Here is a 27,522-nt window from a genome sequence, read left to right on the forward strand (position 1 = left end):
TTTTTTTTTAGGATACAAGAAATTAAAACTTTTCCTTACATTTAACAAACTTCACAGAACAGACACTGCAGTGGAAGAAACCCAGTGATCTACTGCCATGAGGCAACACAATGTTCATGGTAGTCTGCTCTGGTCAGAATCCTGGGGTGAGGACCTTTCTCTTCTCGTTCAGGAGGAATGGGGCTGGGAGATACCAATATAAAAATCCCAAAACTTAACTATAAAACAGAAATGAGGTCATGTACAGAAGTGACTACTGCATCATCTGCTGGTGAGTGTGGTGGGACATAGTGGTCTTTTGAAAGATGAACCATCAAAGAAGATCCAATGATCTTCCTTCACTGTTGAGAGAAGTTCGGTTCCTAAAAGAAACGAGAGGCTACTAATCATGTCTGTGACAAAAACACAACTGGGAGTAGAGAGTGGGCTTCATCTAGGGGGTCCAGATATAAACGATGGGTCACAGGATGGGGTCAACACCTGCAGGACATATCACGAGATGCTTCATGCTCAAATGTTTCCATTCATATCATAAGTATAGATTAGATGTGCATAAGTGCCAAGGGACCTGATAGGTCAAGGCAAACACTGTGGATGAGCGAGCTACCAAACAGTCATCAGCTCTTAATATTGAGGTGATTGGAATACAAAGTCAAGATAAAACTGAATTTCTACTGGTTTAAAGTGCAGTTGTAGTTTACGAGGAACCTGGTAAGAAACAGTAGAAGACCTGGAAAGAGTTCATCCGAGCCTTTAAAGACAGAAACATGTTGTCAAGTAGACATGTGAACACAATATGGTTCTTGAAGGTCTTAAGACCTGAAAAACTGTATACATTTGCTTGGCACCTCTCTAATCCTCCCTTGGGCCTGAGAGCATTTAAGACGGAAGCAAGTAGCCTTAAGGAGGCATGTGAATACCAAATATAGTTCTTGAAGGTCTTAGACTTCAACTAAGGTCTGAGAAATCCTATGAATGTCCAATTTAGCATTCCATCTTTTGGGCTTGCTTGGTTTCACCCCACTGTCTACCTTTCTCATTACGTGACAATTTATTTTTATTAACCAACCCACAAAGACTTGAAAAGTGTCTATCTTAGCCTTTAAGACGGAAGCAAGGGACCTTAAAGAGCTGCGGAATATGGTGGCGCTAATATAAAGTTTATTATTATTATAGATGCATGTGAAAATGCTATATCGTTTTGGAAACTAAGACCTGAGAAACCCTATGCATGGCCAAGTTGTCATTCTATTGTTTGGGCTTGCTTGGGTTTCCCCCATTGTCTCTACTTTTCTCATTAGGGGTCATTCGTTTCTTTATATTAACAAGCCCACAAACACGTGAAGAATTTAAGGAGGCATAAGAGCATGCTATATAGTTCTCGAAGATCTTCGACCTTAACTAAGGCTGAGAAACCTTACAATGTCCAACTGGCATTCCATCCTTTGAATTTGCTTGAGATTCCCCTATTTCTGATACGTTCTACTCAAGAGCAAGGTTTTATTGAACTGCCTTTGCAGATGTGAGGACAGTTGAGCCCTAAATTACCTCAAAGAGGCACATAAGCACGCTATATAGTTCCTGAAGGTCTTAGACCTCATATAATGCTGTCAAACCCTACAATGTCCAATTTGGCATTCTATCCCTTGGGCTTATTTGAGTCCCCCACCCCAAATTGTCTATTTTTTCATTAGGGGACAGTTTTTTTTATTTTTTTATTATGTTTTTTAATAAACCAGCTCTTGAAGGTTTTAAGAATGTTCATCTGAGCCTTTAAAACAAAAGCAATTGGCCTCAAGGAGGAATGTGAGTATTTTATATAGTTCTAGAAGGTCTCAGACCTCAAGTAAAGCCCAGAAACCTTACAATATCCAAGTTTCACTCCATTCTTTAGTTTGCCACCCGCCCCCCGTTTATCAAACCTCTTACCCAACAGCAAGGTTTCTGGGAACTGTCCTCATACATCTAGAATCAAGCCTTACAGCTTAAGAGACATGTGTGCTTACTACATAGTTCTTGAAGATCTTAGACCTTAACTGAGGCAAAGAAACCCTACAACATCCAACTTGGTATTCCATCTCTTGGATATGCTTGGGTTCCCCCATTTCTTATACCTCCAACTCAAGTTCAAGGTTTCTTGAAACTGATCCTAAAGATCTAGAGAGAGTTGAGCCTGTAAATGACCTTAAGGAGGCATGTGGGCATGCTATACAGTTCTTGAAGATCTCAGACCTCAACTAAGGCCTGAGAAACCCTAAGTCCAAAATACATATATATGCTATTATTAGCTGACCCTTGAAGGTATGGAGGATCTCCATCTAAGCCTTTAAGACATGAATGACCTTAAGGAGACATGTGTGCACCCTATAAAGTTTTTAGACTTTAACTAAGGCCTGAGAAAACCTAAACATATCTACCTTACAGTTCTCCACAACCATAATTTCCTCATTGAGGGCAAGTTTTTTTTTTCTGACCCTGCCCATGAGGATCTCCCATCCCTTTGGCTGCATAGAATCAAGGATGAGGAGCCCCCTTTTTTTTTTACACACAAAAATTTGTCTTTGCGGTTGTTCCTCAGCACAGTTACCGAGTTCTGTTTGCTACAAAATATTTCATTTAACCCTTCCCTATCCCAAGTATATATATATATATATATAGCTACAGAAAGTGGGTCTGTAGGCTGCAGCCATGGCAAGTGTGCTGTGAACTAGCCTTATCTGACCAGAAAGACCGTCACTTGGCAAATAGCAAACAAAAGCCAATCAGGTAAATCTAAGTCACTCTGGTAATATTGGGTGAGGTATAATCGGTGACCCCCCCCCCCCCCCCCCGGATTGATTTCTCGAATGAAAAGTGCATTGAGATGATGACAACTGCTGACCGTCTTGGCCGATGAGTAACAAACCTGACTGGGGGAGGTAAGGGGTGACCCCCTGGCCCAGTGAAATCCCTGATGCTTTTAATATAACACTCAGACACAGGACAAGAGTGACCACTGGGACCTTCACTAGCGAGGTCGAGTGACTTTGGACGAACCCAACTTTTTTATTGATAATCGATGCTTATTATGGGCTAACATCAAAACAATGAGTGAGACGATGGTGAGATGGTCCGACCGGGGAACGGGGTTGGAAGAGAAAGACAAAAACAATTATTATTATCATTATTACTTAAATCAGTGAAACAAAAATAAATGAACACAATTATAGATTAAATAAGTTCCTGGAGCTTTCATCATGGACGACGGCGACTGCCAACGTCGTCTAGATAAAGTACCTGCGCGGTTCTCGGAAAAAAAAACGAAAAACAGAAGGAACCTGATTGGCTGTAGTCTGTGACTTGCTCAGTAGTGAGAGCCTGCTTGACATTGTCCTAAATAAGGCTAACATTAGTGAACTAATAGAAACAGCATTTGGTTGTAGGAGGTTGGTGGCACTCAGGAGCAGCCCTCGCCGATACGCTGGCAGGACCTGCCCACTTTGCGGTCTAGCTTCACCATTTTCAGGATGGCCTCTTCGCGTCCGCGGCCCATGTGGTCGAACGTGCAATCGTGCTGCTCTGGGAGACGGTGTAACATACAGAAGACGTAACCTGCAAGAAGGGGAGATACAAAACAGATCTGTGACCCCCAATGTAGAATTTTTGAAATATTCCCCCCCTTCCCCACACACATTCCCAGCCAAAAAATAAATAAAAAATGCAATAGCATGAAGAAACGGTTAATAAAATCTTGGCGGAGAAAGAGAAAACGGCATTTACATATTTCACTTTTATGAGACTCAACTGCCAAGAAAAATAAAAAATACACGGCCGAGCGGCTGCCAGATAAGAGCGCGGAGGGGTAGGTGAACCGACGGGTGATATATGCGGCTGGTAGGACGATATAACACACAGGTGGACGCTCATCAACCTCTTCATAATCTTGTAACGTTATATGACAAATTGTTATATACTGATCGTCCAGAACGCGCCAGGAAATCCCTCGGCGCCTCCGAACGCCGCTCTCTATGAAACGCTCTGCGCAGCTGTACAGGAAAGAAGAGTACATGTCTGTCGCAATGCAAAAATAGCACGAATCAAAATGTGTGAACACTTATGCAACTGGGAAGTAGAGCGACTACAGGAATCACAGGATTCAAGTTAAAGCAACCTGCACCCCCACAAACTTCAAAGATGCAGCAGCAAACATGTCCTTCCATTGGAAAATGGCAGCTGAGCCTATGTTCTCCATTCAGGCGGATATTTGGGAATTAGTGATACGAAACGCGTTGCATCATGCAATTCAAGTCTTTCAAATCCTTCTTCCCCCCCATGGAAAATGTAGCAGACATTTACTTCCACCACAGTATGATAGCTGACAATACTCTCCATTCCGGCTGATGTTTGGGAATCAGCGACTCAAAACGCGTTAAAGTTGCATCATGCGATTCACGCAGTGCAAGTCCCTCCTGTGGAAAATGTAGCAGTAATGTCCTTTTGTTGTAGTATGAGAGAGGAGGCTACGTTCTTCATTCATGCTGATATTTGGTAATTAGGGACTCGAAATGCATTACAGTTGCATGAAGCAATTCCAGTCGTGCAAATAACCCCCTTGTGGAAATGTAGCAGCCTCCGCTCCTGTTTTTGGAGTATGACAGCCGACACCGTGTTTGACATTCAGGCAGATGAATTAGTGACTTGAAACGCGTGAAAGCTGTACCATGCCATTGTAGTCACCTGAATCCCCACTCGGAAATGCAGACGTATACCATTTCCTTCTATTGGAGTATACCAGCTGATAAAATCATTCTCCATATTTTGGAATTAGCGACTTGAAATGCATTACATCATGCAAACCCCCTTGCCCCATGGCAAATGTAGCAGACATTTCCTTCCGCCAGAGTATGACAGCTGACACAATGCTCTCCATTCTGGCTGATGTTTGGGAATCGGTGACTCGAAACGCATTAAGGTTTCATCACGCATTTCAAGTCACCCGCATCTCCCCCATGGAAATGTAGCAGCATTTATCATTTCATGCTATCGGAGTATGACAGCTGGCACCACGTTCCCGCTCAGGAAGGTGTTTTACAAATATTGACTCGAAACGCATGAAAGTTGCATCACAAAATTCTAATCATGTCATTCCTCTGCCCCATGTAAAATGCAGCAGCATTTAATATTTCTTACTACTGGAGTATGCAAGTTGACACCAAGTTCACTGTTCAAGCAGGAGTTTGAGAACTCGTGGTTTGAAACGCGTGAAAGTTGCATCATGCAATTCTAGTCAGCCGAATCCCCCCCCAAAGGAAATGCAGAGCATATAGCATTTGCTGATGTATGACCGCTGACTCGAAACACATCATAGTTGTATAATGCGTTTCAAGCCACCCCATGAAAAAGTAGCAGCACTCCTCATTTCCTGGTATTGAAGTAAGACAGCTGACGACATGTTCTGGCTGATGGTTCAGAAAGTGACTCAAAACGCGTGAAAACTGCATCAGGTAATTCCAGTTATGAGAGACGTGGCTGTGTGACACCACATACATAAGAATCCACCAAAATCTAGACCACATGCCATCAATTGCATTGGTTCGAAACAATTTTGTTGCCACAGACCACTACTCCCAGCAGCCATTCTAGGCTGGATCAAACAAACCACTGGTGCAGACCTGGCTGCTATTCCAACCCCCATCCCCATAACTAGGAATACGTGAGACAGGGGCCATACTGCTCGTCACCCAGCTTTTCAGGACACAGATGAAGTATATGCAGGGAGGGGCCCTCTGATGTGGCCGCCATTATATCAGTGATGTCATCAGCAGGGGGCGGGGCTGTGACAACCTCTCAGACATGATATACAGGGCAGGTTGTCAGCAGTAATAGCTGTGTGTTGCAGGACCGGTGCCGTTATATTTGGAGGGGCCCGGGCTCTTGTATGCAGAATATCTGACTACACCTTCCCCGTTTCCTCGCTCTGCCGCCAGTGATTGCAGCTCTGGGTAAATTAGACGATTTCTCAGCTTCTCAGATTTACAAGGTTTCGCCGGTTTCCAATTTCTGACATGTTTTTCTGCAAGAATGAAAATGAGTTTCTGCACCTGGTAATGAAATGCAGGATACGTTATACCGCTCGCCGTCCCCGCGCACAAAATGTCAGGATGTTAACAGCGGCTGGGGGATAGCGCTCTGCATACACAAGAACTGCTGTGACATGTACACGCCAAGATTCTGTCACATACATGTGAGCAGCAACATGGCCCGGTCTGAACAGGGTCTATATCTGGGCATACAGTGACCTGGCCCGGGGCGTGCGACAAAATCCTGGGCCCTATGCGTCCTCAGGGTCCTGTCCACTCCTGTGACTCCCTCCTGAGCCCTATGCGTCCTCAGGGTCCTGTCCACTCCTGTGACTCCCTCCTGAGCCCTATGCGTCCTCAGGGTCCTGTCCACTCCTGTGACTCCCTCCTGAGTCCTATGAGTTCTCAGGATCATGTCTACTCCTGTGACTCCCTCCTGAGTCCAATGAGTTCTCAGGATCCTGTCCACTCCTGTGACTCCCTCCTGAGCCCTATGCATCCTCAGGGTCCTGTCCACTCCTGTGACTCCCTCCTGAGCCCTATGCGTCCTCAGGGTCCTGTCCACTCCTGTGACTCCCTCCTGAGCCCTATGCGTCCTCAGGGTCCTGTCCACTCCTGTGACTCCCTCCTGAGTCCTATGAGTTCTCAGGATCATGTCTACTCCTGTGACTCCCTCCTGAGTCCAATGAGTTCTCAGGATCCTGTCCACTCCTGTGACTCCCTCCTGAGCCCTATGCATCCTCAGGGTCCTGTCCACTCCTGTGACTCCCTCCTGAGCCCTATGAGTCATCCGGGTCCTGTCCACTCCTGTGACTCCCTCCTGAGCCCTATGCGTCCTCAGGGTCCTGTCCACTCCTGTGACTCCCTCCTGAGCCCTATGCATCCTCAGGGTCCTGTCCACTCCTGTGACTCCCTCCTGAGCCCTATGCGTCCTCAGGGTCCTGTCCACTCCTGTGACTCCCTCCTAAGCCCTATGCGTCTTCAGGGTCCTGTCCACTCCTGTGACTCCCTCCTGAGCCCTATGCATCCTCAGGGTCCTGTCCACTCCTGTGACTCCCTCCTGAGCCCTATGCATCCTCAGGGTCCTGTCCACTCCTGTGACTCCCTCCTGAGTCCTATGAGTTCTCAGGATCCTGTCCACTACTGTGACTGCCTCCTGAGCCCTATGCGTCCTCAGGGTCCTGTTTACTCCTGTGACTCCCTCCTGAGCCCTATGAGTCATCAGGGTCCTGTACACTCCTGTGACTCCCTCCTGAGCCCTATGCGTCCTCAGGGTCCTGTCCACTCCTGTGACTCCCTCCTGAGCCCTATGAGTTCTCAGGATCCTGTCCACTACTGTGACTCCCTCCTGAGCCCTGTGCGTCCTCAGGGTCCTGTCCACTCCTGTGAGTCCCTCCTGAGCCCTATGTGTCCTCAGGGTCCTGTCCACTCCTGTGACTCCCTCCTGAGCCCTAAGTGCTCACAGTGTCCTGTTCACTCCTGTGACTCCCTCCTGAGCCCTTTGTGTGCTTAGGGTACTGTCCACTCCTGTGACTCCCTCCTGAGCCCTTTGTGTCCACAGTGTCCTGTCCACTCCTGTGACTCCCTCCTAAACCCTTTGTGTCCACAGTGTCCTGTCCACACCTGAGCCCTATGCGTCCTCAGGGTCCCGTCCAATCCTGTGACTCCCTCCTGAGCCCTATGCTTCCTCAGGGTCCTATCCACTCCTGTGACTCCCTCCTGAGCCCTATGCATTCTCAGGGTCCCGTCCACTCCTGCGACTCCCTCCTGAGCCCTATGCTTCCTCAGGGTCTTGTCCACTCCTGTGACTCCCTCCTGAGCCCTAAGTGTTCGCAGCGTCTTGTCCACTCATGTGACTCCCTCCTAAACCCTTTGTGTCCACAGTGTCCTGTCCACACCTGAGCCCTATGCGTCCTCCGGGTCCCGTCCACTCCTGTGACTCCCTCCTGAGCCCTATGCTTCCTCAGGGTCCTATCCACTCCTGTGACTCCCTCCTGAGCCCTATGCGTCCTCAGGGTCCCGTCCACTCCTGTGACTCCCTCCTGAGCCCTATACTTCCTCAGGGTCTTGTCCACTCCTGTGACTCCCCCCTGAGCCCTATGCATCCCCAGGGTCCTGTCCACTCCTGTGACTCCCTCCTGAGCCCTAAGTGTTCGCAGCGTCTTGTCCACTCCTGTGACTCCCTCCTGAGCCCTATGCTTCCTCAGGGTCCTATCCACTCCTGTGACTCCCTCCTGAGCCCTATGCATCCTCAGGGTCCTGTCCACGCCTGTGACTCCCTCCTGAGTCCTATGCATCCTCAGGGTCCTGTCCACGCCTGTGACTCCCTCCTGAGCCCTATGCGTCCTCAGGGTCCCGTCCACTCCTGTGACTCCCTCCTGAGCCCTATACTTCCTCAGGGTCTTGTCCACTCCTGTGACTCCCCCCTGAGCCCTATGCATCCCCAGGGTCCTGTCCACTCCTGTGACTCCCTCCTGAGCCCTAAGTGTTCGCAGCGTCTTGTCCACTCCTGTGACTCCCTCCTGAGCCCTAAGTGTTCGCAGCGTCTTGTCCACTCCTGTGACTCCCTCCTGAGTCCAATGAGTTCTCAGCGTCTTGTCCACTCCTGCGACTCCCTCCTGAGCCTTAAGTGCCCGCAGTCTTGTTCACTCGGACGGATGCACTAATGGCGTGTGCAATGGTGGGACTCCTCGGGGGCTCTCAGGGTGGTAGGAGTCATTGGGCAAGTGTCGGGTCAGTGGCAAAATAGGGGGAGAATGGGGTACAAAAGCAGAACCTGGAAAAAGATGTCCACAGGGAAGGACGAGGTAAGTCACTGACTGCTATCAGAGGAAATATCATGGAGTCAGTGAATATAATCCTAATTTTGTAATCCTCCCCGAGAATTCCCTCATCCGAGCGTTGCCCTAATGTGTCCATAAGGACTAATGATGGGGCAATTATAGGATGCAAGAACTATATAGAGTATATAGCATCCAAATCGGAGTGCTTCGTATATAAATATAGGGTTTACTGCATATGGGTTATGGGCTCCAGTGTCTACAGTATATACAGTATGTAAGGTCTGCCAATGTGTACAGTGTATATGTAAGTTCTGCAGTGCAGTATATAGTGTCTGCTGTGTGCAGTATATAGTGTGTGCAGTATATAGTGTCTGCTGTGTGCAGTAGTGTGTGCTGTATATAGTGTGTGCAGTATATTGTGTGTGCTGTATATAGTGTGTGCTGTGTGCAGTATATAGTGTCCGCTGTACATAGTGTGCAGTATACAGTGTGTGCAGTATATAGCGTCCGCTGTGTGCAGTATATAGCGTCCGCTGTGTGCAGTATATAGTGTGTGCAGTATATAGCGTCCGCTGTGTGCAGTATATAGTGTGTGCAGTATATAGCGTCCGCTGTGTGCAGTATATAGCGTCCGCTGTGTGCAGTATATAGTGTGTGCAGTATACAGCGTCCGCTGTGTGCAGTATATAGTGTAGTCCGCTGTGTGCAGTATATAGTGTAGTCCGCTGTGTGCAGTATATAGTGTAGTCCGCTGTGTGCAGTATATAGTGTAGTCCGCTGTGTGCAGTATATAGCGTCCGCTGTGTGCAGTATATAGCGTCCGCTGTGTGCAGTATACAGTGTGTGCAGTATACAGCGTCCGCTGTGTGCAGTATATAGCGTCCGCTGTGTGCAGTATATAGCGTCCGCTGTGTGCAGTATACAGTGTGTGCAGTATACAGTGTGTGCAGTATATAGCGTCCGCTGTGTGCAGTATATAGCGTCCGCTGTGTGCAGTATACAGTGTGTGCAGTATACAGCGTCCGCTGTGTGCAGTATATAGTGTGTGCAGTATATAGCGTCCGCTGTGTGCAGTATATAGCGTCCGCTGTGTGCAGTATATAGCGTCCGCTGTGTGCAGTATACAGTGTGTGCAGTATACAGTGTGTGCAGTATACAGTGTGTGCAGTATACAGCGTCCGCTGTGTGCAGTATATAGCGTCCGCTGTGTGCAGTATATAGCGTCCGCTGTGTGCAGTATACAGTGTGTGCAGTATACAGTGTGTGCAGTATATAGCGTCCGCTGTGTGCAGTATATAGCGTCCGCTGTGTGCAGTATACAGTGTGTGCAGTATACAGCGTCCGCTGTGTGCAGTATATAGTGTGTGCCGTATATTGCGTCCGCTGTGTGCAGTATACGGCGTCCGCTGTGTGCAGTATATAGCGTCCGCTGTGTGCAGTATACAGCGTCCGCTGTGTGCAGTATATAGCGTCCGCTGTGTGCAGTATATAGCGTCCGCTGTGTGCAGTATACAGTGTGTGCAGTATACAGTGTGTGCAGTATATAGCGTCCGCTGTGTGCAGTATATAGCATCCGCTGTGTGCAGTATACAGTGTGTGCAGTATACAGCGTCCGCTGTGTGCAGTATATAGTGTGTGCAGTATATAGCGTCCGCTGTGTGCAGTATATAGCGTCCGCTGTGTGCAGTATACGGCGTCCGCTGTGTGCAGTATATGGCGTCCGCTGTGTGCAGTATATGGCGTCCGCTGTGTGCAGTATACGGCGTCCGCTGTGTGCAGTATATGGCGTCCGCTGTGTGCAGTATATGGCGTCCGCTGTGTGCAGTATACGGCGTCCGCTGTGTGCAGTATACGGCGTCCGCTGTGTGCAGTATATATCGTCCGCTGTGTGCAGTATATGGCGTCCGCTGTGTGCAGTGTACGGCGTCCGCTGTGTGCAGTATACGGCGTCCGCTGTGTGCAGTATACGGCGTCCGCTGTGTGCAGTATACGGCGTCCGCTGTGTGCAGTATACGGCGTCCGCTGTTTAGTTTCCGCCATCGCCTGCACAGGCAGTGGCGGCAGTGCAGATGGAGCGGTTCTCAGTTCAGTCACGTCTGTCAGCAGCCGGCCAGGCGGCAGAGATATTACCCAGACTCTCACTGATCTGTTCTGCGCTGATTTTACAAACAAACCGCCTCTTAACTCTGCTGGTTTCATTTTCTCTTCCAGTTTCAATTTACGGGACGTCTTCGGTGCGCGGCTCGTGGGCGGCTCCTCTGTCTAAAGTCACCTTCCAGCTCGCCGAGAAGGAAAGCAATACTGTCATCGAGACAGGAGCGGGGAAAATCCGGGCTGGAAGCGGCTCCCAGCAACTGCTGGGGAGACTGGTGACCAGCTTACTGCCAGAGATGGCGCCTCTCTTGTCCATAGTGCAGTACTGCAGCTCAGGACCATGCAGGTGAATCAGCTGCAATACCAGCCGCTGCCAAGAGACAGGAGGGGCGCTCTTTCTGATCTTTATCTTATAAAACCCCTGTAATCATTTCTTAAAGGGCCAGTCATGGCATATTCTTAGATGCAGGTCCCAGCACTGGGATTTTCGGGGCACGTCATTGGAGAAGTGAAGGATGGGGTTAACGGCACAGCGCGCCAGCACGAACCAAGGATCCTAAACAATTAGCGATTCCTCTCACCTCCCCGCTCGGCTAAGTGCGGGCGCGCACAACTCATCCTACAAATTGCTCTTTTGAAGATCAAAGCCGAGCGGAATTTGTCTGTGTGCGCTGCAGATGGGATTGTAATTTAATGAATCCCCCCCCACATAGCGGCTCGGGGGCAGGGATTCACGGACGACAGAGCACAAAAAACGGGAGGTGTAAAGATTGGGGGGCTGGTGGCCTCGTCTCTCCTGAGCGCTCTCTTTGGCTTTAATTGGCACCTCATTAAAAAGTAATGAAAGTGACATCTTCTGTTCTCGCCGCTCCCGGCTCCGAGGGGCCGAGCCAAACTCACAACACGTTCAATTTATAAAGCAAAGCCTCTTAAGAATTATTTATGAGAAGCGATTTCCTGCCGGAGCGTAATAACCTGTAATTGGGGCAGTGCCGCTCCCCCCAACCTCTGTGGCCCCTTGGGCCCTGTTTTGGGCTACCACACAGGGCCCCATTGCATAGTCCCTACATCCAACCGGCACGCAATGCAAGAAAAAGCCCATCATGACCCAATCCTGCTCATAGAGCTAAGGGTTTGTTACAATGTATCAGTCAAAGCTATTCACGACAGCGCACGTCTCTTGTTACAATGTATCAGTGCAAGTTCAGGCTTGTTCTGATCACGGAAGACTGCTAGGCAGGATACAACTGTAGCAAAACCTCAGCTATGTGAGCAGGAGAAGGTCAGAGTCCGTCTCATCCTATTCACAAACAGCAAGCAGAGATCTTGAAAAAGGTGAGGAAAAGCTACAGGTGTTCTCATTGTAAAGTGATTTTGCATAAAACTGGAAAATTCCTTTAATTGACCCCGACTCCTGTGCATCAAATAAGAGTTGAAGACCAGATGCAGTTTATGCCCTGACCCTATGGTTGTCATGGTTACCGCGGATCCGATGTCCCAGGTGTATATTCCGGTAATGACGGAGAGATGCTGGGGGTTCCTGGGGCTCCTTGACGTCTCAGGGCCACTGCATATTAGCAAATTAATGATGGAAATTTGATTATCTCATTAAAAGAATTTTTAGCTTTGGGGACAATCCTTCTGATTAATGTTTTATGGTAATTTCTAAGCAGAAGAGCAATAATAGTGACCTGGAAAACGAGGCTGGGGGGAAAGCAGCTGGGGAGGGGGAGGAGGGGCTGTAAAACGCATCGGTTACATTGTATCCACACAAAGTAACTTTATCTGCACCACACAGAGTTAATAGTGTCTTACATTGTAGTCACCGCTGCAGTAAAAATTCTAGAACCATTTGGATCCAGTTAAAGGCAGCACTTTTTAGTATTGCATCTTACTCATTTTAGGTTAAAAAAATTAAATAAAAATTTCACTTGGTCTTTATTAAAAATGTTCAGCCGTTTCTGAGAACAGGGGTTCAAAAAATGTTCAGCCGTTTCTGAGAACAGGGGTTCAAAAAATGTTCAGCCGTTTCTGAGAACAGGGGTTCAAAAAATGTTCAGCCGTTTCTGAGAACAGGGGTTCAAAAAATGCTCAGCCGTTTCTGAGAACAGGGGTTAAAAAAAATGTTCAGCCGTTTCTGAGAACAGGGGTTCAAAATCAGTCTGTTTGCAGGCTGTCAGTTTCCGTTTCCTTTGAATACCATCATCTGACGGCTCACGTGTAGCTCTAATCTCTGATCACCTGAACTCCTAAACACTTAAAGGGCTTGTTCGCTTTTTTTATATATTGGTGCCCCATCCTCTCACCTTCAATAGGACGGCTCTGTAGCTTGAATGGGGTCAGAGGGGCTGTAATCACATCGCTGCGACGGCGAGCAGGTAAACTGTGAAGAGAAGTCAGCGCTTGCACAAGCGCTGCGTTCTCTTCAAACTGTTGATCGGCGGGCGTTCCGTCAGTTGGCCCCCCCGCCGATCTCGTACTGATTACCTATCCTAGCAGACAACCCCTTTAAGCCATATTCTTATCGGTATATTATGAACTGGGCTATAACGAGAGTTCATGTGGTCAGGAGTTCAGAGATAAGAGCTACACATGCTCCGTCAGATGATGGGATTCAAAGAAAACTGAAATTACCAGCCTGCAGACTGATTTTTAGTCTCTGTATCTCAGTAACTGCTGAACAGGAAATCAGCAGAATTCTGAATACTGCTCTGGAGGTGACCAGATGAAAAAGCAAGGTGCGCAGCAGAGGGGCATAGACCCTTTGGCCAAAGCAAGTTTACAACTTGAAAGAAACGCTTATAATGGCTTCTACTGTTTTGCAATGCTTGTCATATGGAGATTGATGGGGATAAGACCCACCGCCACTGGTCGAGGATATACACGACCTACAGGAGAAGCCGCCATTGATGAATGCCGGTGCTATAATAAGCCCCTTGTCCTACAGTCCCAATCATCGCTGGGGGGGGGGGGGGCGGGGGAGACATTCGGCTTGTTTGATCCACTCACCGCAGCGACAAGACCCCAACTCCTGTTGTACCAGCTCCAGTTTTATTTGGCAGCGGAAGCAGCGGCGTCGACTCTTCTGTTTGGGGCGGTTGCTGTCGGGTCGTTCCTCACTGTCTAGTAGTCGAGGCCGTTTTATAGGGGAAGCGTCATCCTCTGACTGGGAATCTGGAAGAGAAACATTGTCACATTAACGACTTAATAATGAAAGGATATGATACAAAGTAACAGCGGATGATGAGGGTGATTGTACACCCACGGTTTGCCATCATGGACCTGGAACCCACAGAGACCTGTATAGTGCAACATCTGGAGACCAGTCCTGCTCAAGGAGAACCAAGTACTGGGGATTACAAAGTTATGGGGGTTCTTGTGGCACTGGATCTTACTTAAAAGGCCACTCTCTTGGTGCTCTCTGTCTCATTGGCGTGGGCAGGTCTGGTGCCCCCGGTCTCATTTGCGTGGGCAGGTCTGGTGCCCCCGGTCTCATTTGCGTGGGCAGGTCTGGTGCCCCCGGTCTCATTTGCGTGGGCAGGTCTGGTGCCCCCGGTCTCATTGGCGTGGGCAGGTCGGGTGCCCCCGGTCTCATTGGTGTGGGCAGGTCGGGTGCCCCCGGTCTCAGACGTGGGCAGGTCCAGTGCCTTTAGTTTCAGATGTTGGCGGGTCTAGTGCCCCCGGTCTCAGGCGTGGGCAGGTCTGGTGCCCCCGGTCTCAGGCGTGGGCAGGTCCAGTGCCTTCAGTTTCAGATGTTGGCGGGTCTAGTGCCCCCAGTCCCAGATGTCTGTCAGGGACATCAGGACCCCCCAGGTATCTTATAAAGTAGTAATGGGAAAGCTGGACGCCAGGGGGGCTCTGGGGATCTGAATGGAGGATGCCAATGGGGGACCCTGGGGCTCTGAATAAAGGACACAGTGGGGGCCCTGAATGGAGGATGCCAGTGGGGGCCCTGAATGGAGGATGCCAGTGGGGGCCCTGGGGCTCTGAATGGAGGATGCCAGTGGGGGCTCTGAATGGAGGATGCCAGTGGGGGCCCTGAATGGAGGATGCCAGTTAAGGTCCTGGGGCTCTGAATGGAGGACACATTGGGGGCCCTGAATGGAGGATGCCAGTTAAGGTCCTGGGGCTCTGAATGGAGGACATGGTGGGGGCCCTGAATGGAGGATGCCAGTGCAGGCCCTGGGGCTCTGAATGGAGGACACGGTGGGGGCCCTGAATGGAGGATGCCAGTGGGGGCCCTGGGGCTCTGAATGGAGGACACGGTGGGGGCCCTGAATGGAGGATGCCAGTTAAGGCCCTGGGGCTCTGAATGGAGGACACAATGGGGGCCCTAAATGGAGGATGCCAGTGGGGGCCCTAAATGGAGGATGCCAGTGGGGGCCCTGGGGTTCTGAATGGAGGACACAGTGTTGCAGGAGACGTATCACTGCTGATTTCCCAATGATCAGTGTGAGATGCAATGGCAGCCAAATCTTCCGAGGCCCAGCTTTCCCATAGAGTATATATAGAGTCAGATATTTACTGCAGCTTCTTACATGTGAGGGGGACTGGGAGCCCAGCACAACCAGTATATACGGTGCTGTGGGATCATGTCCAGACTACTGGTTTCCGTGGCATGTGACATCCCTGGAGGGATCTGATCAGCTCTCTGCACCTCTATTATCCGGCTTTGTACGTGGGCCTCATGTCAGTAATCAGAGGACGACTCTTCCAGCGAAGGTTCTGTCGTCTGCGAGCGTACGCCGAGAACAAAGCACAGTGTGGTACGGCGGCTGCGGCGAGGATGAAAGTGGCGGGAGATTGTGAGATACACCGCACACTCCTGTGTCTGAGGAGCAATATAAATGTAAATCCACATAGCCCGGAGCCCAGGCGTGCCCCCGCACCGATACGCCCGCGTTCCAAGGCTATTCCTCTCACCATCAAGCACAGCCGGGACCGGCGACGACAGAGGTGCTGATACTAGTTTTATTTCTCATTTGTAAAACATAAGAACATTCTGGCTGCTTTGAAAGACGGCGTGCACCTGTCGCCTACGAGATGCGCTGATGGCGTCTTGGGGACTGGAGCAAAATTTATTATGCCCATCAGATATACAGAGATCTTCCCGAGTAAGAGCCATCAACAGTGTCAGAGGGAAGCGGCTGTGGTGCCTGTAGAGGCGGGCGGGCAGCCCGGGCAGGTCCTCCAGAGCTGCCCCCTTACCCCTGCATGGACCCCACAGGAGCCGCAGAAGCTACAACTTTATAATAGACCGCGTTTCAGTTTCTCACCATGTTCAAGATCTCTGCTTGCTGTAAACAAATGGATTTTTTTTTTTTTGCAATTATATGACAGAGCAATCCTCCATGTAGATCTGGTGACTCATGGAGGTGCAATGTATTCCTATGGCAGCCGCATACAAAGGAGAGCTGGAAAAACATCTGTGTGCACTGCCTCCAGATGCTGTGGACTGCAGTCAGGAAGGACTTTGTTTAATTAGGTGGATCTACGAGTATGAGGTAAGACAGCAGACCCTGAACTGACAAACCCCAATGAGAACGCTCCACCCATAGCTAACGCATCTGCAATAGATGCACTCAAACAAAGCCAATGGACGAGGATTCGAGACGACTGCACAGAGTATCCACTATACCCCTCGAAGAGGCACAGAAACTAAAGGGATATAAAGACATACTAATCAAACCCAGACTAAGCAAGCTGATGGCAGAACCAGCTTCAGGTGTAAGGTGCAGCAGATGCCTCCAACAGAATTAGTGAGAAACAAGCAAGAGACCTGCTGCTCGGCGCAGGCGATAACTACTGCACAGAGGTTGACCCGTGCACGATAACCGGCGACGCCAGACCCTTTCTTTAAAATTAGGCAAAGAAAACTTCAAAAGTTTTTCATCTACAGATGTTAAGTATTTTTTTTTTAGCTTCATGAACTATGGAGAACATGGAGGACCCTGGGGACTCCTGGGAGAGTCCCTTGTCCCCCTGAGGTAGGAGGTAGCAGTTCCAGTAGTCTGTAATTAATAGCTCCACGTCTTGAAAGTTGCAGCTACCTGGCAAATCGAGGCATCAGTATTCAAAGCAGACTCATTAACGGGATGAGACGTCTGGAGAGGAAGCGCTTGAGATGCTGCTGTGAGGAGTCAAGAGCCTACTGACCCCAAAACTAATCTAATTATGTTTTTCCAAGAAAATACAACGCGTCACATCAAAAGAGTCCATAGCCATGGAGATCATAAGGTCCAGGCCCTAACAAGCTACCGTGTGAACCGCGCCACAATGCTGGGCCGCTCCGTGCAGAACCTCATGAAGCGGTCGGCTGATTAGAAGAATATGGCTCAGGAGACGGTTACAGAGGATATTTATATCTTCTCTACATTCTATCCATTATCTTATATCTAGAATATTTTTATCTACCGCGATGGATACTGCAACCACATACTCCACAGCGCTGTACAAACCCCTCTAGACACATCTGACCCCCTCTATGCTATGCTTTCCCCCCCCTCTCCAGGCCCCAATCTCCCCTTCCAAACCTCTCTGGCCCTCTCCAGGCCCCTCTGTCCCCTAACAAAGCCCTCTGCCTCCCTCCAGAGCAGTCTATCCCCTCCTTCAGCCTGCCCCCTCCAGACTCCTCTCTTTCTCCTCCTCCAGGCTAGCTCTCCCCCATCCTGAGTCCCTCTGACACCCTCCATATTCCTCTCTTTCTCCCTCTCCAGGCTAGCTCTCCCCATCCTGAGTCCCTCTGACACCCTCCAGACTCCTCTCTTTCTCCTCCTCCAGGCTAGCTCTCCCCCATCCTGAGTCCCTCTGACACCCTCCGGACTCCTCTCTTTCTCCTCCTCCAGGCTAGCTCTCCCCCATCCTGCGTCCCTCTGACACCCTCCATATTCCTCTCTTTCTCCTCCTCCAGGCTAGCTCTCCCCCATCCTGAGTCCCTCTGACACCCTCCATATTCCTCTCTTTCTCCCTCTCCAGGCTAGCTCTCCCCATCCTGAGTCCCTCTGACACCCTCCAGACTCCTCTCTTTCTCCTCCTCCAGGCTAGCTCTCCCCCATCCTGAGTCCCTCTGACACCCTCCATATTCCTCTCTTTTTCCTCCTCCAGGCTAGCTCTCCCCATCCTGAGTCCCTCTGACACCCTCCAGACTCCTCTCTTTCTCCTCCTCCAGGCTAGCTCTCCCCCATCCTGAGTCCCTCTCACACCCTCCATATTCCTCTCTTTCTCCTCCTCCAGGCTAGCTCTCCCCCATCCTGAGTCCCTCTGACACCCTCCAGACTCCTCTCTTTCTCCTCCTCCAGGCTAGCTCTCCCCCATCCTGAGTCCCTCTGACACCCTCCAGACTCCTCTCTTTCTCCTCCTCCAGGCTAGCTCTCCCCCATCCTGAGTCCCTCTGACACCCTCCATATTCCTCTCTTTTTCCTCCTCCAGGCTAGCTCTCCCCATCCTGAGTCCCTCTGACACCCTCCAGACTCCTCTCTTTCTCCTCCTCCAGGCTAGCTCTCCCCCATCCTGAGTCCCTCTGACACCCTCCATATTCCTCTCTTTCTCCTCCTCCAGGCTAGCTCTCCCCCATCCTGAGTCCCTCTGACACCCTCCAGACTCCTCTCTTTCTCCTCCTCCAGGCTAGCTCTCCCCCACCCCGAGTCCCTCTGACACCCTCCAGACTCCGCTCTTTCTCCTCCTCCAGGCTAGCTCTCCCCCACCCCGAGTCCCTCTGACACCCTTCAGACTCCGCTCTTTCTCCTCCTCCTTCAGGCTAGCTCTCCCCCATCCCGAGTCCCTCTGACACCCTCCAGACTCCTCTCTTTCTCCTCCTCCAGGCTAGCTCTCCCCATGCGGAGTCCCTCTGACACCCTCCATATTCCTCTCTTTTTCCTCCTCCAGGCTAGCTCTCCCCATCCTGAGTCCCTCTGACACCCTCCAGACTCCTCTCTTTCTCCTCCTCCAGGCTAGCTCTCCCCCATCCTGAGTCCCTCTGACACCCTCCGGACTCCTCTCTTTCTCCTCCTCCAGGCTAGCTCTCCCCCATCCTGCGTCCCTCTGACACCCTCCATATTCCTCTCTTTCTCCTCCTCCAGGCTAGCTCTCCCCCATCCTGAGTCCCTCTGACACCCTCCAGACTCCTCTCTTTCTCCTCCTCCAGGCTAGCTCTCCCCCACCCCGAGTCCCTCTGACACCCTCCAGACTCCGCTCTTTCTCCTCCTCCAGGCTAGCTCTCCCCCACCCCGAGTCCCTCTGACACCCTTCAGACTCCGCTCTTTCTCCTCCTCCTTCAGGCTAGCTCTCCCCCATCCCGAGTCCCTCTGACACCCTCCAGACTCCTCTCTTTCTCCTCCTCCAGGCTAGCTCTCCCCATGCGGAGTCCCTCTGACACCCTCCAGACTCCTCTCTTTCTCCTCCTCCAGGCTAGCTCTCCCCCATCCTGCGTCCCTCTGACACCCTCCATATTCCTCTCTTTTTCCTCCTCCAGGCTAGCTCTCCCCATCCTGAGTCCCTCTGACACCCTCCGGACTCCTCTCTTTCTCCTCCTCCAGGCTAGCTCTCCCCCATCCTGAGTCCCTCTGACACCCTCCATATTCCTCTCTTTCTCCTCCTCCAGGCTAGCTCTCCCCATCCTGAGTCCCTCTGACACCCTCCAGACTCCTCTCTTTCTCCTCCTCCAGGCTAGCTCTCCTCCATCCCGAGTCCCTCTGACACCCTCCAGACTCCTCTCTTTCTCCTCCTCCAGGCTAGCTCTCCCCATCCCGAGTCCCTCTGACACCCTCCAGACTCCGCTCTTTCTCCTCCTCCAGGCTAGCTCTCCCCCACCCCGAGTCCCTCTGACACCCTCCAGACTCCACTCTTTCTCCTCCTCCTTCAGGCTAGCTCTCCCCCATCCCGAGTCCCTCTGACACCCTCCAGACTCCTCTCTTTCTCCTCCTCCAGGCTAGCTCTCCCCATGCGGAGTCCCTCTGACACCCTCCAGACTCCTCTCTTTCTCCTCCTCCAGGCTAGCTCTCCCCCATCCCGAGTCCCTCTGACACCCTCCAGAGCACTCTATCCCCTCCTTCAGCCACCCTCCGGTCCCTCTGTCTTCCTCTGGCTCCTCTGGGTGAAGGATTGGGTATTGAAACTCAACATGCCTGATCCATTTCTCCCAGGACATCATCTCATCACATCATCGCTAACCCCAAGGAATCGCAATCTAATCTCACAAAGAACCCCCGATCATCCACACCAAATCTAGAAAATTCTGTCAGGAAGTTCCTTATTCCATCCCCTCGAGCAAGAAATTTGTGCAGAGATGCTATTTTGTTGTTGTCCTTCAAGTAAAGAAAACTCCTGGGTGACCACCTCGTCCCCTCCATGCTAGAGGCAGCCCAGGGACCAGTACATAGTGAGAACCATGCAAACAGCGCGTCATAGCTCAACTTCCGAGACCCCTGTGATACATGGTGGGAGGAACTCTATTGGCCTCATTTTTCAGGTCTTTCCACCTTCAGATTTTGAGCCTGCGGTGTTCTAGTACAGACACCCACGCTGGGTTACCGCATTATGGGGACACAGACGCGCTGAATACACGCGGCTTAAATATCGTCAATTAGGAGCGAAATAAAACATCAGTTTACGGGCAACGTGTAAATGAAATTCAGATGCCGACAGAATCCCGGAGCATTCGGCTCACCCTGACTGCGCTGAGCAGCAAGAGCTCAAGACGAAATAACAGTCCAAGAGAGCGATGATGGCGCCGAATGAAGCTCAACCTCCACATGACAGCTAACCTAGGAAAAGCAGGGAACCCATGATACTAACGGCAGTCTTCACGGATGGGACAGATGATGGGAATTGTTGTCAGTGCCCGGCCGGTGACTCGTCTCATCATTAATTCATGTGTTTATTTCACTCTTCTCCAGTTCTTCTGCCGCCGCTCAGCTCTGTTTATCTGCCTTTGGACCTACGTGTTCCTTGTTCCCCGATGAGATCCGTGTCTTGTATACAGAAACAGGTCCAGAATGCTGAATGAGAAGTCAGAGGAAATCTGTGTCATCCCAGAAATCAGCCCGGGGACTGAACCGTAAAGAAACACGATGGCTTCCTTATAACCTGCCACGAGGAGCATTTGAGACCAGAATGTAGATGAAGCCATTAAGAGGACTCCATGAAGAAACGCTCATCTTGTCATCTCACCAAGTCGGGTTTTGAGAATTCAGAATGTATGGAGGTCAATGCAGATGATGAGAAGAAATGAGGAAGGCGAGGGTTACATGAACGAAGGAGGGTTAGGAGCTTCCAGTATTTCTCCACCATAGAGATGAACATATGGAGACTTCCTATCCCCCACTTAAGTCACCGCATCCGCCCCCGACAACTTGACTTCGATGAGTTGTAGATGGTCGTTCATGGTAGACAATTCTCAGACATCAAGGCGTCATCTATGGTCATACCTATTCCATTTCATGAAGTCCTTCCTCATCAAGCTTCAGAGGGAGCAAGGGGAATTATCTGCAACCAGGGCCAGCCAACCACAAGGAGCTCACAATATGGATTCCATGTACTGAAAGTCCCCAAAATAGATAAGAGTAGTCAGGAACTCAATAGGCCGGCCCCGGAGGCTGCACCGCATCTTTTATAATTTAACTCTTTTCCTGTCTTTGACCATTTTATTTTATTTTTTTAACGCAGACAACCCCTTTAATCGATATGTAAGAAAAGTCCTACAGCTTTCTAATAGATTTTATGTATTAATTATTCACCATTTTTAAAATGTCTACTTGCTGTCAGTGAACTGGAGGCAGGAATCCTGCGCACAGCTCCTCCTGTTCTCAGCTGAGACGTGGATACAACTGTATTCTAGACAATGCTCTGCACTCCAGACTGATACATTGTAGCAAACTAGCAGAGACAAGTGCATAATAAGCTTAACTCACAGAGCATTGTCTGGACTGGATACAACTAGAACAAGCCCTCAGTTTAGGGTGGGGGGGGGGGCAGTGACCTTCGCTTCATCTAGAAGATGCAGAGATACAAATATATGTAGTAATAAAGGCTACTCCCGGCCATCGGCTGCAGCGACCTCTTCTCCGCTTATAGCGCGGTATTCATTGCACACCTCAGCGGGGACCTCTCATATCAGCGCCGCGATGGCGAGCGGATTCTTTATGTGCTAATAAGTGACCGAGACGACGTCAACTGCACTGAAATAAGTGTCATCGGGGGCAGGCAGGTGGTGCTATATTCTGGGCGGGGACCACCTACGGTAAAGCCCCTCGTCTGATCACATCCATCAATCCGGCCAATTAGACACAGAGCAAAAGATTTCTCCACATCTCAACTAAATGAGGACCCCCTGACGGCATTCTCCGTGATGTCACCGCTGATCTCTAGTGAATGGATAGGCTGCATTCTCAGTGATGTCACCGCTGATCTCTAGTGAATGGATAGGCTGCATTCTCAGTGATGTCACCGCTGATCTCTAGTGATGGATAGGCGGCATTCTCAGTGATGTCACCGCTGATCTCTAGTGATGGATAGGCGGCATTCTCAGTGATGTCACCGCTGATCTCTAGTGATGGTCAGGCGGCATTCTCAGTGATGTCACCGCTGATCTCTAGTGATGGATAGGCTGCATTCTCAGTGATGTCACCACTGATCTCTAGTGATGGATAGGCGGCATTCTCAGTGATGTCACCGCTGATCTCTAGTGATGGATAGGCTGCATTCTCAGTGATGTCACCGCTGATCTCTAGTGATGGATAGGCTGCATTCTCTGTGATGTCACCGCTGATCTCTAGTGATGGATAGGCTGCATTCTCAGTGATGTCACCGCTCATCTCTAGTGATGGATAGGCGGCATTCTCCGTGATGTCACCGCTGATTTCTAGTGATGGATGGGCGGCATTCTCAGTGATGTCACCGCTGATCTCTAGTGAATGGATAGGCGGCATTCTCAGCAGATAGTTTACATTCAGCGTCTCGCCCGTGTTTTTGCGCCGCTGTCTGATATCTGGACGGTAGATGGGTTTCTCTATGGCGGTATATTTGGAGATCAGACACAAGGGGATGTAATAGAGGAGCAGCTGTGGACCCAGATTCTGCTCCGGAGTGATCAGAGTCCGGCCGGCGCAGGCGCTCATCGTACCGCCCTCCACACAGTAACACGGAGGCTGCGGCACTGGGGGGGTGTCCAGTTCGGCCAGACACTGCATCGCAGACCCCATCAGTCTAATCGTAGCAATACTGCACAGAGGTGGGCGAGGACCCCCGATGCAGACCCATTCATCTGACGGAGGGTATTTCTGCAGTGTGTGAATACCTCCTGAGCGGGTGGACAGGACGAGCGGCGGCGGCACAGGTTATTACATCAATCTCTCTCTCTGATCCGCTTCCCTCCGGCGGTTCCCTGCGAGCGCACTAATCTGACGGCTCCCCGCGGTGCAGAGGTCTCGGCCTCTCTAACAAGTCTGCAGAAGCCTCCTGTCTTCGAGTGTTCAGCTGCTGAGACCTCGGATGCCTGCGCCTCGTGCCTCGCAGCTGGTGACAGCACAGATCTGGAAGCCTCACAAGTGGGAAGACGATTTGCGAGTAATTAGTGATTTTCTCCCTGGGGATGAAACGAGCTTCTTGGAAGTCAGAGCGACGGGATCCCCGTGAGTCTCGGCTTCATGTTCGAAACGTGCAGAACGTTTACCGCTAAGAGTCAATGAGAGTTCAGAGATCGGGAACCCGCAGTACAATCCTGTCCTCACGCACACTTGGTGCTTAGTGTTCTGCTTTTACTACCGTCTCCCCCTCCATTGACTTCTATGGGGAAACCACGCGAGGTGTAATTTCCACATGCCGCTGTGTGGTGGCGTGTGATAACGCTCAGTCCTTGCGCTGGAGAGCTTCACTGCATCTTAAAGATACGGGATCTGGGTCTCTAGACCTGCCATCACCCGGGTGCAGCTCTTGTAGATGACCAGGGGTGGACTGGACATAGACCATGTACATAACGATCTGATGCTCTCAGTATTAATTAATGCTAGGAGCATCAGGTATTTTGCGCAGCACTATGGTACTGCAGGCCCCGCCACTTCCGTTGTCCAACCTGCTTGTGTTGACCCACCTTGGGCTTGCCTACAACATGGGGCCACTTTTACTTTTTCCCCAGGGCCACTCCTAGGTAGGTCTACCGGACTGCGGGTTACTCCAGAGCAAGAAGTGGTGACTGACAAACAGCCCTGAGCGAAGACCAGATGCCTTAATACGGATGCCCTATCCTCAGGATACGTGACGTCCGGCCCCGAGAGGTCCACTGCGGAGGGGTTAGCCGATCCGTCAGTCCTCGCTCCCGGCACTTCTCTAATGCAGATGTTTCTCCCTCGGATCACGATCAGATTCCTGGCAGGAAGGAGAAGCTGAATGGTGCAGGATGAGGAGGATGATACTGCGAGACGAGGCTCTAAAGCTTCATCAGCGCCTGCGCAGGCCCCTCCGCTGTACCCCACTTACAATTACTGATGAGAGGCATTACAGCCTCTATGCTTCAGCTGCTGCCCGCTCCGCTGGACGCCAACCGAGTAATAACTGATATTTACAATCACCTCGCTGCCTGCAGATGGGGGCGAAGGGTTAACCCCTAAATGACCGACCCCGGGAAGTCTGACAACTCCAAGTATTACTAGAGGAAAGGGTTAAAAGGACTGCAGGTGACATCTACTACATTATCTGTACTCAGTTATCACTGTGTTATCTGTGGTGTTACATAGGACTGCAGGTGACATCTACTACATTATCTGTATATTGTTATCACTGTGTTATCTGTGGTGTTACATAGGACTGCAGGTGACATCTACTACATCATCTGTACTCAGAGAGTTATCACTGTGTTATCTGTGGTGTTACATAGGACTGCAGACGACATCTACTACATTATCTGTACTCAGAGAGTTATCACTGTGTTATCTGTGGTGTTACATAGGACTGCAGGTGACATCTACTACATTATCTGTACTCAGAGAGTTATCACTGTGTTATCTGTGGTGTTACATAGGACTGCAGGTGACATCTACTACATTATCTGTACTCAGAGAGGTATCACTGTGTTATCTGTGGTGTTACATAGGACTGCAGGCGACATCTATTACATTATCTGTACTCAGTTATCACTGTGTTATCTGTGGTGTTACATAGGACTGCAGGTAATATCTTTTCACATTACATAGTCCTGGTGTTTGGTGGATCTGTCACATTTTATGCTACTTTTCTGTCTGAACTTGTCCCAATTTTCGCTCTGTCTTGGGGACTCGGAATTCGCTTTAGGCGTAGCGCTGTGTTTTGGACGAGACCTGTACATGTGAGGCAGCACCAGTTATATATCATTGGGGGGCATCGCTGCGCAGGATTACAATACTGAATACTGCGGCCCTTACCTGTGTCACAGGATCTTTTGGTTGGTGTGGTTAGAGAGACGTGAGCTGTATCTGTGCAGGGCCCACCTGGAAATACAAACAAACCAGTCAAAAGAGGAAACGGCCTAAATAGCAATTACCTAGAACAACACATCCATCTCATGCCTCATCAGCCAGCTAATCTGTTCCTCCGCTATACTTTAAACTGTAGCTCTGCTCTATTAAGGCACAGCAATGATCAATAACCCCAGCTTAGAGTTTACATTCGCCTGAAAGCACCTATCATCTTACTGGAGACCCGGAAAGCTGCTCTGCCCACCATGCTTTACATTGCACCTCTGGTTGTACCTCCAAAAACTTCTGCAAAGATATTAGGGAGTTGCCTTATGAGCAATTTCCTAATGACAGTCACTAGTTCATATTCCTCCACCTATGGACGCTCCCGGTCAGTGATGGCAGTCTTGATAGCAATGTGGAATCAACTAGGCTCATAGCGCAGTTTTCCAACATTTGCGCAAAAAGTTCACGCGCGGACACTTCAGAAGACGTTGTTTTCTACGTAATCAGCTTTCTATAACCAGAGATGTATAAAGAGAGCCGAGAATCATCCGTGAAGTTCAGCGCTTTCCTCATTTCATGTGCAGTAAATGCATATGAAAGCAGCCGAGAGATAAAGTCGTAGACAGCGAAGAGAGCGGCGGTGCGAGCCGCCGGAGCGGAGCCGGCCCTTAAATAATCGAGAGGATTATCAGGTCTCCAATGGTCCTGAAATGAGAGAAATGCCAGATTTGTAATGCAAATTGCCTAATGAAGCAGCGGGAGTGAACGCGCGGTCTATTTCTGGCGAGGGGCGACTGACGCACTTCATCATTAGCGCTCTCGCTGGGAGATCTGCTCGGCCTTCCCTGAGGTGAACTTACCTGGATTCCTCCATCGCCTCAGTCCAGCCGCTGGGACACAAGCATTTTAGGTTCTAATTAATGGGGCTGCGCTGGGCTTGGGAAGTCCAATTAATGGAGACTGTTGATGGATCTTCCTCTCCAGAGAACATGGCTGAGCGTAGAAACTATACCGTGTAGCAGTGCTGGGAATAGCGCAGCGATCTGAAACCGCGCACTGAATATATACAGCACTGGAAGGAAGCGTCCGTCTCCGATCTCATCCCTACAGAGAGCTCTACTGTGCGCGGACTTCATTAGTGGGGCAGGAAGCAGCTACCTTCCATCAGCCATATTGTCCGTCATCAGTTTCCCGGTCGTGAGTCTGGGTAGGCAAGGCTTCTTCACGTTCTTGTCAACCAATCATTGTAAGATAATCACTGTCTCAAAGAAGAAGTAATACAAGTCATGGATATCTCCGTTCACGCTAACATGGTCCAATGCGGGGACTACACTCTGCTTCAGGGCTAGGAGGACTATTTATGAGGACCATGGACAGCTCCCTTGCCCCCATTAGTCACTATAGATGAGACTACATATGCATAAGGACCATGGACGGCACCATTGACTCAGTCAGTATAGAGGACTATAGATATGTACGAGGACCATGGACAGCACCATTTGCTTGAGATGTCAGATTTAGCTCAGGACCGATGGAGAGCTCCACTTGATCAGGGACTAGATATCTGGATGAGGATTATGGAGAGCTCCACTTGATCAGGGACTAGATATCTGGATGAGGATCATGGAGAGCTCCACTTGATCAGGGACTAGATATCTGGATGAGGATCATGGAGAGCTCCACTTGATCAGGGACTAAATATCTGGATGAGGATTATGGAGAGCTCCACTTGATCAGGGACTAAATATCTGGATGAGGATTATGGAGAGCTCCACTTGATCAGGGACTAGATATCCGGATGAGGATTATGGAGAGCTCCACTTGTGAGACAAGATACCTAGATGAGGATTGTGGAGAGCTCAACTTCATTAGGGACTAGATATCTGGATGAAGATCATAGAGATTTCCCCTTGATCAAGGACTAGATATCTGGATGAGTATTATGGAGAGCTCCACTTGGTCAGGGACTAGATATCTGGCTAAGGATCATAGAGAGCTCCACTTGATCAGGGACTAGATATCTGGATAAGAATCATGGACAGCTCCACTTGATCAGGGACTAGATATCTGGATAAGGATTATGGAGAGCTCCACTTGATCAGGGACTAGATATCTGGATGAGGATTATGGACAGCTCCACTTGTGAGACAAGATACC

The 27,522-nt window shown here is 50.1% G+C and overlaps 1 protein-coding gene across 1 annotated transcript in view; it reads right to left on the reverse strand.

The window, feature by feature from the left end:
• Positions 1 to 643: 643 nt before the first annotated feature.
• The window catches only part of ZFAND3 (zinc finger AN1-type containing 3), a 118,478-nt gene continuing 91,599 nt past the window's right edge, over positions 644 to 27,522 (reverse strand). Inside the window, exons 4-6 of the mRNA XM_040430776.1 lie at positions 25,327 to 25,392; positions 13,946 to 14,110; positions 644 to 3,591 (exon numbers count right to left, since the gene is read on the reverse strand). Of these exons, the coding sequence (XP_040286710.1) occupies positions 3,437 to 3,591; positions 13,946 to 14,110; positions 25,327 to 25,392 (386 nt within the window). The 3' untranslated portion in view covers positions 644 to 3,436. The remainder of the gene's footprint in view (positions 3,592 to 13,945; positions 14,111 to 25,326; positions 25,393 to 27,522) is intronic.

The sequence above is a fragment of the Bufo bufo genome, chromosome 4, assembly GCF_905171765.1.
Source record: "Bufo bufo chromosome 4, aBufBuf1.1, whole genome shotgun sequence".
NCBI classification, from domain to species: domain Eukaryota; kingdom Metazoa; phylum Chordata; class Amphibia; order Anura; family Bufonidae; genus Bufo; species Bufo bufo.